This window comes from Mirounga angustirostris, unplaced genomic scaffold, assembly GCF_029215605.1.
Source record: "Mirounga angustirostris isolate CCGP_5_RB_7025 unplaced genomic scaffold, mMirAng1.0.hap1 SCAF_9, whole genome shotgun sequence".
Classification (NCBI taxonomy): Eukaryota; Metazoa; Chordata; class Mammalia; order Carnivora; family Phocidae; genus Mirounga; species Mirounga angustirostris.
The window spans coordinates 71,347,149-71,360,687 of NW_026991717.1; the positions used below are offsets into that span (position 1 = coordinate 71,347,149).

General features: G+C 41.2%; 2 protein-coding genes across 7 annotated transcripts in view; both read right to left on the reverse strand.

Annotated features, from left to right (window-relative positions):
• The window catches only part of RNASE13 (ribonuclease A family member 13 (inactive)), a 120,104-nt gene that overhangs the window by 100,069 nt on the left and 6,496 nt on the right, over positions 1 to 13,539 (reverse strand). For 4 of the 6 annotated variants that reach the window (XM_064570782.1, XM_064570776.1, XM_064570780.1 and 1 more), the window contains exon 1: positions 4,894 to 7,222. The exons of the other annotated variants lie outside the window; for them this stretch is intronic. The gene's annotated coding sequence lies outside the window, so the exon portion shown is untranslated. Of the gene's footprint in view, positions 1 to 4,893; positions 7,223 to 13,539 lie in introns of those variants that run through there. 6 annotated transcript variants of the gene reach the window in all.
• HNRNPC (heterogeneous nuclear ribonucleoprotein C) overlaps positions 7,439 to 13,539 on the reverse strand; it is a 66,645-nt gene continuing 60,544 nt past the window's right edge. Inside the window, exon 8 of the mRNA XM_064570774.1 lies at positions 7,439 to 7,593. Within this exon, the coding sequence (XP_064426844.1) occupies positions 7,558 to 7,593 (36 nt within the window). The 3' untranslated portion in view covers positions 7,439 to 7,557. The remainder of the gene's footprint in view (positions 7,594 to 13,539) is intronic.

Genomic DNA, 13,539 nt, shown 5'->3' on the forward strand with positions numbered 1-13,539 from the left:
GCGGGGAGGTGGGAAGGGACAGGATAGGGTGGTAGGGAATACAGCGGGTAGCTGATCAGAGGCTCCAGGTTCATTACTCGCTTTAAATCCACTCTCGGGGCACCCGGGTGGCTCAGTCAGTTAAGCCTCTGCCTTCGGCTCAGGTCATGATCTCAGGGTCCTGAGATAAAGTCCCACATCCGGCTCCCTGCTCAGTGGAGACCCTGCTTCTCCCTCTCCCTCTCTCTCTGTATTTCTCTGTCTCAAATGAATAAATTTTTTAAAATCTTAAAAAAAAAAAATCCACTCTCTCTCTTCTCCTCCACTTTCCCCTCTCATCTCTCTTCTCCAATCTGCACTCAATTCAGAATTATTCAGAATATAGAGTAAGCCAAGCAAGGGATGAAGAAACTGACATCTCTGTCAATTTTTCAAAGGACACTGGAATAACCACTATTTCTGTTGGCTGAAGTTTGTACCTGTGAATGAAATCTAGGAAGAAAACTTAAGGGTGGTCTTTTCACATGGAAATGGATTGGGGAGGAGAGCGTCTAGGAGTGATCACCGATGCTTGGGGCCTGTAGGTGAGGGAGGAGTAGGCAAGGGGCTTTATTTACAGCTGCCTCCTCGCCCTCCTCCCAGGAATAGCGGACTGGGAGCGCAGACAGAGAGAAGGCAGCCAAGGAAGCAGCTAGTGTGTCTTGAGCAATAGTGACCCCAAACAATGGTTCTCAAGCATTAAGGTGCCCTGCCCAAGGTTCACCGGAGAAGCTTGTTAAATGTGCAGATTCCAGGTCCCAACCTCAGAAAATTTGATCAAACAGGTCTATAGCTGGGCCCCCAAATCCAGTGATTCTGAAACAGGGGATCTCTGAACCACACTTTGAGAAACACTAAACCATGGGGTACCTGCAGGAGCAGACAGATCTTCCTGAGCCACATATAAACATCCTTTTCTAAACTGCTGGAATTCTCCATGTCCTGGAAAATCAGCCTGTGAGTAGGATGGTTGTCCTGGCCATTCTCTTCTTTCCCGAATGTGTATCAATATCAACAATTTCCAGAAATCTGAATATTTCAGATTTCTTGTGATAAACCTTGTGATAATCAAACACCAGAGAACTTCCTCTTTCAAAGGTTGCTTGACATGTTCTTAAACAAATCATTTATTTCAGGGCGCCTGGGTGGCTCAGTCGTTAAACAAATCATTTATTTCTAGTAAAGCATATGACTTGATGGCAAAGCTCTTACTCTGGGAATCAGAACACAAGCCTTCAGTAGAAAAACAATAAAAACAAAGCCAGACTCTGGGTCCATAGACTGAATATGGAAATCAGAGACCGCTACTGACTTTAACCTCTCACGTGGTGATGGAAGAAAACAGCCCCCACTCCCCAAGACATCCTCTCAACTGATCCTCAAGGGTGGGGAGAGACATCCTTTCCCCCGGGCAGCCCAGCAGCTCACAGCTGGGGAGGATGATGTGTTCACTGATGAGAGTTTAGGAGGCAGCTGAGGAAGTAAGAATAATTGGCCCCAGGTAGACCCACTAATGTTTTTGTGAAGTTAGTAGCATCTCCAAGAGGCTCTATCCAGAAGAATAATAAGGTGACTGGGAACCTGGAAATAGAGAGAATGGATCCACACGAGATCCCAGTCAATATGCTCATCATTAGCCTCAAAGGACTGCTCTCCCTTAACCCTCAACTTAACTCTTACGTTGTATTTCTGCTCCACTGGAAAACCACGTTTTTGTAGCTTTTCTTTCTTGTATGCCAGTTAGCCAATGTACACCTAAGACCTCCCTGCCCAAGGTCATAGTAAAATTAAAGCTATATACTTAGTTTCCAAATATTTGGGTATTTCCTAGGGATCTTTCTGTTCTTGATTTCTAATTTAATAGCATGTGGTCAAAAAACATACTTCGTATGACTTGAATGCTTGTGAATTTTTTTTTTTAATTTATTTATTTGACAGAGAGAGACACAGCAAGAGAGGGAACACAAGCAGGGGGAGTGGGAGAGGGAGAAGCAGGCTTCCCGCGGAGCAGGGAGCCTGATGCGAGGCTTGATCCCAGGATCCTGGGATCATGACCTGAGCCGAAGGCAGACGCTTAACGACTGAGCCACCCAGGCGCCCCTGAATGCTTGTGAATTTATTGAGACTTGTTTTATGGCCCAGAATATGTTCTGTTTTGGTGAATGCTCCATGTTCACTTAAAAAGAATGTATATTCTGCTGTTCTTGGGTAGAGTGTTCCATAATCACCAATTAGGTCATGTTGCTTGGTAGTGATGTTCAAGTCTACTATATCCTTTCTGATTTTCTGGCTACTTGTTCCATAAAGTATTGAAGGAGGGGTATAATGAATCTCTAACTGTAATTGTGAGTTTATTTCTCCCTACAGTTCTTTACTTTTTGCTTCAGGTATTCTGAAGTTCCTTTATTAGGCAAATAAACATGTAAAGATTGTTAGGCCCTTTTGATAAATTTACCCACTTATCAGTATAAAATTACTTTCTTTAGCAATACTGTCTCCACAATTTTATTGATTACTACTAGCATGGTAGATCTTAGATCTTTTACCATCCCTTTACTCTTAACTTTTTATTTTCAACTTTTCTGTGCCATTATGTTTGCAGAATTTCTCCAAGCAGACCTGAAATCTGGGTCTTTTTAGGATGATGATAGGCCTGAAAAACTGATTTCAGATGTACCTTGTCACACAGTAAATATTCAGGAATGTTTTGAAGCTTTACTAGAAAAACTGGTATGGACGAAGCAAAAATCAAACAAACACAGTGAAAGGCAACTTTGTGAAGAAGGGGACAAGATCCTCACCCTGATCAGATGCTATCCTAGGCAGTGGAGACCTGTGGAGACCTGAAAGCCGGGGATAGTTGTTCCATTGCTAGAGTGCAGCTGTGTCTTCTTCTCTATGCGGGTATTGTTATTCGGTTAGTCCCTCATATCCTTTACTATGTCCTTTATTTGTTTCTGTTAGCTTGCTACTCATTAAAATCATTTTGAGAACCAACACTCCCAAATTTTAGGTGTGGCTTTTGTAAACATCATATATCTGGAATTTTCTCTTTTAGCCAATCAGAGTATCTCTGTTTTTATGTTTGGTGAGATTTGGGGGTTTTGGTTTTGATTTTTGGCTTTTTTTTTTTTTTTACAATTTGGGGGACTTTTGATATATATTGAATTTATTTTTACATCTCACTTTGATTTTTCCATTTATCATACTTTTTACAATTTGCTTCCCTCTCCCACTCTCTGGCCTTATTTTTATTTCCTTTTGGATTAAATTTTCTTTGTTTTTCAATATGCTTTTTTCCCCTTCTACTGATTTTTTTATTTCTATTAGTAGCTATCATTAAATATTTAACAATGATATTTAAGTCTATCAAATATGCTTATCAAATATGTTCATAATGATATATTTTTAAAAGGTTTATTTATTTATTTATTTGTTTATTTGTTTGTTTGTTTATTTATTTATTTATTTTAGGGAGAGAGAGCACAAGCAGGAAAGGCAGAGGGGGAGGGAGAGAGAATTTCAAGCAGACTCCATGCTCAGCTCAGAATCCATCACAAGGCTGGATCTCATGACCCTGAGATCATGACCTGAGTGGAAGCCAGGGGTCAGACATTTAACCGACTGAGCCACCCAGGGACCCCGAGTTCATAGTGATATTTAAGTAAATTAATTAGTCACTGGATTAGTTCTCTATTGCCATACAATAAATTCTCCCATAATTTAGTAGTTTGAATCAATAAACATTGAGGGGCGCCTGGGTGACTCAGTCGGTTAAGTGTTTGCCTTCGGCTGAGGTCATGATTTCAGGGTCCTGCATTGGACTCCCTGCTCAGCAGAGAGCCTGTTTCTCCCTCTCCCTCTGCTGCTCTCCCTGCTTGTGTGCTCACACTCTCTCTCTCTCTCTGTGTCAAATAAAATCTTAAAAAAATAAATCAATAAACATTGATTATATTATCCTTCTTAGAAGTGACATACTATATTTTCCACAGTATCCTGTTGGTTACACAGATCGGCCCTATTCACTGTGGGAGTGGACTACACAAGGGTATCAATACCAGGAGGTGAAAATCTTGGGGGCCATCTTGAAGACTGGCTATCACAGTCTGCCTTCTGGCCCTCAATGATTCATGTCCACCTTATATGCAAAATAATCCCTCCCAAGGCCCTCCACGGTCACATCCCATTACAGTGTCAGCTCAAGTCCATGATCACATCATCTAAATTAGGTACAGGTAAGGATGAAACTCATTAGGCAGAGTTACATAGCATTTCTCCAGTACAATGTCACTCAATCATAAGTCTGATGAGCTGAACATACAAGTTACATCTGACTTCTACACTCACAACATATAATGGCAGGACAGGTATGGGATAACCACTATAGAATAAAAAGGGGAGATGGGGAAGGTAGACACACAAAAGTCATTGAGTCATAGAAATTCTGAAATCCAGTAGGGTGCTTGATGGCAATTCCTTGATTAGGATTCAAGTTCTGGAAATAATTGTCCATGGCTCTTGGCTCCACCTCTGAAATCATGGTTCTGCCCACAGAACTCTTCTTTATTTTATATGAAAGTACTAAAATCACTCAATACAAAATAGATAATGAGTAACTGAGTTACCTATTTTAAAAATTCTTAAAAATAAATCTCTAGGTCTAGATGGTTTCAGTGGATAATTCCACCAAATGTTTAAAAAAGAATCACACCAATCCTACATAATCTCTTCAAGAAAATAGAAGGAAACTTTTCCAAACTATGATACCAAATCAAACCAAACCAAAAACCAGAATAAGACCACACTAATAAAAAAAAAGTCTCATGAATATAGACATGAAAGTCTGCAACAAAATATTAGCATATAGAATCTAACCATGCATGTAGAAAGAATTATGTAGGGCGCCTGGGTGGCTCAGTTGGTTAAGCGACTGCCTTCGGCTCAGGTCATGATTCTGGAGTCCCGGGATCGAGTACCACATCGGGCTCCCTGCTCAGCGGGGGGTCTGCTTCTTCCTCTGACCCTCTTCCCTCTCGTGCTCTCTCTCTCTCATTCTCTCTCTCAAATAAATAAATAAAATCTTTAAAAAAAAAAAAGAAAAGAAAAGAAAGAATTATGTACCATGACTCAGTGGGGTTGATTCTGGGATGCAAGTTTCCTTCAACATTTGGAAAGCAGTCAGTAGAACCCGCCATATTAATAGGCGAAAGAAGAAAGTCACACAATAACATCAACTGATGCACAAAAAGCACTTGACAAAATTCAACACTCAGTCATGGGGAAAACAAACAAACAAACAAACAAGTGAGGTTGCAAGATACAAGATCAAGATATAAAAATAAAAGAATAAAATAGAATCATTCTACCCAATTTTAAGACTATATTGCTACAGTTAACAAAAATATGGTATGGACAGGTGGATAAAAACATTGATCAATGGAACAAAATAGAGAACCCAAAAATAGAACTCAAATAAGTATGCCCAACTGACTTTTGACAAAGGTGCAAAAGCAATTCACTGGTAGGATAGTCTTTTCAACAAATGGTGCTGGAGCAGTTTAACAGCCATAGGTAAAAACAAATTTTAAAAAACCCTTCAGTCTAAACCCTACATATTACACACACACACATTTTTTTAATGGATCATAGATTTAGTGCTCGCTTTGGCAGCACATATACTAAAATTGGAACGATCATAGATTTAAATGTAAAAGATAAAACTATAAAACTTATTAGAAGAGAACCCAGAAATGAACCCTCAACTCTCTGGTCAACTAATCTTCTAGTTAGTTGAATATCCAGTGGGAAAAGGACATCCAGTGGGAAAGAATATCCAGTGGGAAAAGGACAATCTCTTCAACAAATGGTGTTGGGAAAATTGGACAGCCACATGCAGAAGAATGAAGCTGGACCATTCTCTTACACCACACACAAAGATAAACTCAAAATGGATGAAAGACCTAAATGTGAGACAGGAATCCATCAAAATCCTAGAGCAGAACACAGGTAGGTAGCAACATCTTCGACCTCAACCGCAGCAACTTCTTGCTAGACACCTCTCAAAAGGCAAGGAAACAAAAGCAAAAATGAACTATTGGGTCTTCATCAAGATAGAAAGCTTTTGCACAGCAAAGGAAACAGCCAAAAAAACTAAAAGGCAACCTATGGAATGGGAGAAGATATTTGCAAATGACATATCAGATAAAGGACTAGTATCCAAGATCTATAAAGAACTTATCAAACTCAACACCCAAAAAACAAATAATCCAGTCAAGAAATGGGCAGAAGACATGAACAGACATTCCTCCAAAGAAGACATATAAATGGCCAACAGACACATGAAAAAATGCTCAACATTATTCGGCATCAGGGAAATACAAATCAAAACCACAATGAGATTATCACCTCACACCAGTCAGAATGGCTAAAATTAACAAGTCAGGAAACAACAAATGTTGGCGAGGATGCGGAATAAAGGGGAACCCTCCCACACTGTTGGTGGGAATGCAAGCTGGTACAGCCATTCTGGAAAACAGTATGGAGGTTCCTCAAGACGTTAAAATTAGAGCTACCCTATGACCCAGCAATTGCACTACTAGGTATTTACCCCAAAGACACAAATGTAATGATCCGAAGGGGCACATGCACCCCAATGTTTATAGTAGCAATGTTCATAATAGCCAAACTATGGAAAGAGCCAAGATGTCCATCGACATATGAATGGATCAAGAAGATGTGGTATATATATATATAATGGAATATTGCTCAGCTATCAAAAAGGATGAATACTTACCATTTACACTGACGTGGATGGAACTGGAGGGTATTATGCTGAGCGAATTAAGTCAATCAGAGAAGGCAATTATCATGTAGTTTCACTCATGTGGAATGTAAGAAACAGCACAGAAGATCATAGGGCAAGGGAGGGAAAACTGAATGGGAAGTCATCAGAGAGAGACAAACCATGAGAGACTCTTAACTATAGGAAACAAACTGAGGGTCGTTGGAGGGGAGGTGGGTGGGGGGATGGGGTAATTGGATGATGGGCATTAAGGAGGGTATGTGATGTGATGAGCACTACATGTTATATGCAACTGATGAATTATTTAACTCTACATCTGAAAATAATAAGGTACTATATGTTGGCAAATTGAATTTACATAAAAAACCTTATTAGAGAAAATCATCAGGTCAGGTAAAGTTCTTGGTAAAGAGTTATTAGAAATGACACTAAAAGCATGATCCATAAAAGACAAAAATTGATAAATTGGACTTTATCAAAATTAGAAACATTTGCTCTACAAAGTTCTGTTAAGATGAAAATACAAGCTACAGAAATGAGAGGAAATATTTGCAAACTATTTGACAAAGGATCTGTATCTAGAACATATAAAGAACTCTCAAAATCAGTAGGTTTTGTTTTGTTTTGTTTGTTTTAAGTAAGCTCTACACCGAACATGGTGAATCCCCTCAAGATTCAGCAGTTTAGGGGCGCCTGGGTGGCTCAGTCAGTAGAGCATGCATCTCTTGATCTCGGGGTCATGAGTTCAAGCCCACGGTGGGCAAAGAGCTTACCTTAAAAAAAAAAAAAAATCCAATTATAACATGGACAAAAGGCATGGACAGTTTACCAAGTGGCAGATAACCACTTGAAATGATGGTATCATCAGCCATTAGGGAAATGCAAACAAGCAAACAAGAACAAAACCCCACTCAATACCTATTAAAAAAGTGAAAATAAAAACTAGTCACAATCCTGGGGCATCTGACTGGCTCAGTCAGTGGAGCATGTGACTCTTGATCTCAGGGTTTGAGTTTGAGCCCCACGTTGGATGGGGAGATTACATTAAAAAAAAAAAAAAAAGGAGTGACAATCCCAAATCTTGCCAAGAATGCAGAGAAACTGGATCTCTTGTTCTTGTTGGTGGGAATGTAAAATAACATAGCAACTCTGAGAAATGGTTTGGCAATTTCTCATAAAATTAAACATATACTTACCACCCTACTCACCCACCACCACACTCCTTCCTGGGCATTTATCCCAGAGAAATGAAAACGTATGTCCACAAAAACGGATACACAAATATTCATAGCAACTTTATTTGTAATAGCCCCAAACTGGAAACATCCCAAATGTCCTTCAACAGATGAATGGTTAAACAAACTGGTACATCCACAGCAACAAAAAGGAACAAACTATTGTTACATGTAACAACTTGGATGGAATTTAAGGGCATTGTGCTGCGTGTTTGTTGGGGGGGGGGGGGCGGCAGCCATTCTCAAAAGGTTACACACTGTGTGATGTCATTTATATAACTTCTTGAAACGGCAAAATTATAGTAATGAAGAACAGATTAGTGGTTTCCAAAGGTTAAGAATGGTTGTAGGAGGATGGGGGACATAGTATGACAGTAAGTAGTATAAGGGTTCTTTTGTGGTAATGGGACATTTCTGTATATTGAGTGTGGTGGTAGTTACATGAATTTATATGTGTGATAAAATTGTGTGGAAACACACAAACACACGAGTGAATGTAGTAACTGCTGAAGTCTGAATAAGGTCTGGAGTTTTTGGGTTTTTTTTTAAAGATTTTATTTTTATTTATTTATTTGACAGAGAGAGAGGAGTCACAAGCAGAGGAGTGGAAGAGGGAGAAGCAAGCCTCCCACTGAGCAGGGAGCCCGATGTGGGGCTTGATCCCAGGACCCGGGATCACGACCCGAGCTGAAGGCAGACGCTCAACCGACTGAGCCACCCAGGCGCCCTGGAGTTTTTTAAGAGAGAGAGCATGCATGAGAGAGAGTGTGAACACAGGGGAGGGGCAGAGAGAAAGGAGAATCTCAAGCAGGCTCCATGCCCAGTGTGGAGTCTGATGCAGGGCTCAATCTCAGGACCCTGAGATCATGACCTGAGCTGAAATCACGAGTCAGAGGCCTGACTGACTGAGCCGCCCAGGCGCCCCAGGTCTGGGGTTTAATAGTAATGTACCAGTGTTGATTTCTTAGTTTTGACAAAAGCATTAAGACGTTAACATTAGGTGAGGGGCACCTGGGTGGCTCAGTTGTTAAGCATCTGCCTTAGCTCAGGTCATGATCCCGGAGTCCAGGGATTGAGTCCCGCATCAGGCTCCCAGCTCGGCGGGGAGCCTGCTTCTCCTCTGACCCTCTCCCTTCTCATGCTGTTTCTCTTTCTCTCTCAAATAAATTAATTTAAAAATCTTAAAAAAAAAAAACAAACCACAAAAACATTAGGGGAAACTGAGGATGGGCATATAGGGAGCTCTTTTTTATGATGAGGCTTGCATTTATTTATTAAAATTTTAAATTCTAGTTAGTTAACATTCAGTGCAATATTGGTTTCAGTAGAATTCAGTGATTCATCACTTATTCTCTGTACTGTCTTTGCAACTTTTCTGAAAATCTGTTACTCCAACTTTGGAAGCTTATTTTTTATTTTATTTTATTTTATTATTTTTTAAAGATTTTATTTATTTATTTGAGAGAGAGTGAGAGAGCACAAGAGGGGGGAGCGGGAGAGGGAGAAGCAGACTCCCCGCTGAGCAGGGAGCCCGATGCGGGACTCGATCCCGGGACTCCAGGATCATGACCTGGGCCGAAGGCAGTCGCTTAACCAACTGAGCCACCCAGGCGCCCGAAGCTATTTTTATTTATTTTTAAGATTTTACCTATTTGTCAGAGAGAGAGAGAGAGCACAAGCAGGGGGAGTGGCAGGCAGAGGGAGAAATAGGCTCCCCCCTGCGCAAGATGCTGGATGCAGGGCTCAATCCCAGGACGCTGGGATCATGATCTGAGCCAAAGTCATACGCTTAAGTGACTGAGCCACCCAGGCGTCCCTGAAGCTTATTTTTTTTTTTAAGTTTTATTTACTTAAGTAATCTTTACACCCAGTGTGGGGCTCGAACTCACAATCCTGAGATCAAGAGTCGTATGCTCTTCTGAGTGAGCCAGCCAAGTGCCCCTAGAAGCTGATTTTTAAAAAGGAAAGATCAATTTTTTTTTAAAGATTTTATTTATTTATTTGAGACAGAATGAGAGAGAGAGAGAGAGAGAGCACATGAGAGGGGAGAGGGTCAGAGGGAGAAGCAGGCTCCCTGCCGAGCAGGGAGCCCGATGCGGGACTCGATCCAGGGACTCCAGGATCATGACCTGAGCCGAAGGCAGTCGCTTAACCAACTGAGCCACCCAGGCACCCCGATCAATTTTTTTTTAAAGATTTTGTCAGAGAGAGAGAGAGCACAAGCAGGGGGAGAGGCAGGCAGAAGAAGCAGGCTCCTCACTAAGCAGGGAGCCCAATGTGGGACTTGATCCCAGGACCCTGGGATCATGACCTGAGGCGAAGGCAGACGCTCAGCTGACTAAGCCACCCAGGTGTTCCAGGAAAGAAAAATTCTTAAGAAAAAAATTCTTAAAGTTTGCTTTGAAGATCTATTTATTTTACGGGGAGAGACAGAGCATGAGCGGGGTGGGGCGGGAGGAACAGAGGGAGAGGGAGAGAGAGAATCTCAAGCCAAATCCCAGCAGAGCACGGAGCCTGACATGGGGCTCGATCCCACGACCCTGAGATCATGACCTGAACCGAAATCCAGAGTCTGAGACTTAATTGACTGAACCACCCAGGTGCCCCTTAAGAAAAAAAGTTTTTAAAGCGACACCACTAGGATACCTACCAGAGTAGCTAAGATTGGAAAATAGTAGGTATGCAAGGGCATGAGATAATACTCTTTATCCAGTGATTTCATTCTTAGACTTATACCCAGCAGAAATAGACACATTTGTTCAAAAAAAGACATGCTCTTGAATGTTCGTAGCAGCTTTATTCATAATAGCCAAAACTGAAAAGTCTAAATGCCTATTCACAGAATGAATAAACTGCAGTATATCTGTATAATGTAATACTATACAATAGTATGAATGAACAAACTACAACATGCAACAATATAGATGAACTGAAAAGACAATGTTGAATCAAAGAAGCTAGACATATAAAACTATGTAATATTTCACTTATTTGAAGTTCAAAAACAGGCAAAAAGAATCTATGCTATCAGGATAATAGATGTCCTTGGGATGGTGGTGTAAGTGGCCAGAAGAGGGCATGCATGTGTGGGACTTCTACAGTGCTGGTGATTCTCCAATTCTTGATTTCTTGCTAATTTTTGTGTGTTCAGTGTGCAAAAATAACAGCTGTACACATGATTTGTGCACTTTTCTTTATGTAAATTATACAATAAAAGTTTACCGAAGAGCAAAGTGAGACAAGCTCAAACACACTCATTAAAAAAAAAAAATTATAAGGACTGACAATACCAAGTGCTGACAAGGATGTGGAGCAACTAAAAATTTCATTTACAGCTAGTGAAAGTATAAATTAGTACAATCACTTTGGAGAGGTGTTTGGCAGTATCTATTAAAGCTGAATATACACATACCCTATGCCCAATTCCACCCAATTATATACATACATAACAGAAATGTGTACAGATGTGTTCTCAAAAGACATGTCCAAGAATGCTCATGGGAAAATATTATCTCAAACCAAAAACAATCTAAATGTCCATCGATGCCGCCGGAGCCAGTTCAGATCAGTTACAGCCCAAAATTGCAGAGAAGTGAACCTCCTTGTGGCATCCCTCAGTCAGTGGGGAACAGGAGCCAGTGGATGAATATATTCCAGCCTCCTGTTCTCCCATCCTTAGAAAACTCGGAGAAGTATTATGTACCCAATCTCAGTCACACACCTTTCTACTGGCTTTTTCTTCTTAATGTCTCACTTTTCCACTTCCTCACAAGTCCTGTCTCCTGGAATCATTCCCCAAATAAACTACATCCAAGTGTCTGCCACGGGGAGCCCAAACATCAATAGTACTTACTATTCCATCTACGTATAGTTCACAGACAGAGGACACCTATCTATGGTGATAGAAGTCAGAGTAGTGGTTACCTAGAGGAGGTTAATGGTTGGAGGGGGCATGAAGGTTGTTTCTGGGGTGCTGGTAATGTTCCATATCCTGATCAGGGTGGTGTTTACACAGGCATGTTCTTTTTGTAAATCTTCATGAAGCTGTATGCTTAAAGTGCATGCATTTTATAGTATATATGTATACTTTAATATTAAGAAGAATGCAGGTGTTGAGGGGTAGAACTGCCCACTAAGGGGAGAGTGGGCTTTGTAAGGGAAATTGGACTTACAGGTATTGAAAGAGGTTTTCTTTTTAAAAAAGATTTTATCTATTTATTTGAGAGAGAGCATGAACAGGAGAGGGGCAGGGGGAGAGGGAAAAGCAAAGCAGACTCCCTGCTCAGCAGGGAGCCTGACACAGGGCTTGATCCCAGGCCCCCAAGACCCCCAGGATCACGACCCGAGCTGAAGGCAGATGCTTAACCGACTGAGCCACCCAGGTGCCCTGAAAGAGGTTAATTTCAATGAGCACATCCATCTTTTTTGGATAATGCACGGTCTCTCTCATCCTTGGCAATCAGACATGGATTATTAGGGATTTGTTGGAGGCACTGGGTAAGGATTGTGAAATATTACAGTGAAAGCAGGGGCACTGAAGTTCACCTGCAAGAATGCATCTCCTTGAGACAGGCCCAAGGCATTGCAACATTCCTCCAGGTGTGCACAGCCGGTTCTTCAGCCTTGCTGGGCATTCAGTCTGTTTCCAAGACTGCCTCACCCAGGGCTGGCCCTCCTGTACTTTTTCCTTTCCGGCCCATTCATTCAACATATTTTCATGTATCAGACACTCTGAAACACTTGGGATAATATTGAACAGTAATAGATGTAGCTCCTGCTCTCATTGAGTTCCACTCTAATAAGAAAAACAGTATTTATCAAGTAATCATATAGACTGCTGACGGTAGCTGTAATTAGTGCTACAAAGAGATTCTTGGTTCTAGGGGAGCCTGCAGGGCAGGGAGGATTCCTGGAGGAAGCAATACTTGAGCTGAACTCTTAAGGGTGAACTAAGTTCACTAGGGAACCAAATGGACAAAGGCGGAGGGAGTGAGCATGGGGAGTGAGAGGCACCAAAGTTCGAACAAGGGAAGTGAGGAGCACATGATAGAGAGGCTGGACAGACAGGTAAGGAAAGACCGTGTATGCCATGTGCACTGTGGTAAGAAGTTTTGTCACTGTATGTGTTTTGAAAAGATCACGAAGGCTGTTGTGTGGAGAAGTGATTGGAAAAGGATCACAGTGGGTGTGGGTATACAGGAGGGTATCACAGTAAACCAGGAGCAAAGGGATGATAGCTTGGACTGGAATGGTGCCCGTGAAGATTGGGAGAAAATAAAAATGATTGGACACACATTTTAGGAGGCACAGAAGCTTTAACAGTAGCTATAAAAGTGGCATGTCATTTTTATTTCTGAACAGAGCAAATATAATCAAGTGTTTACATCAGCTAGATACAGGAGTATGGATTATGTTAAGTTTGGTGGTTGTTCTTTCACTAGGATATTTCTTCTTAGGGAAATGGTGTGTGGTTATGTTGCAACT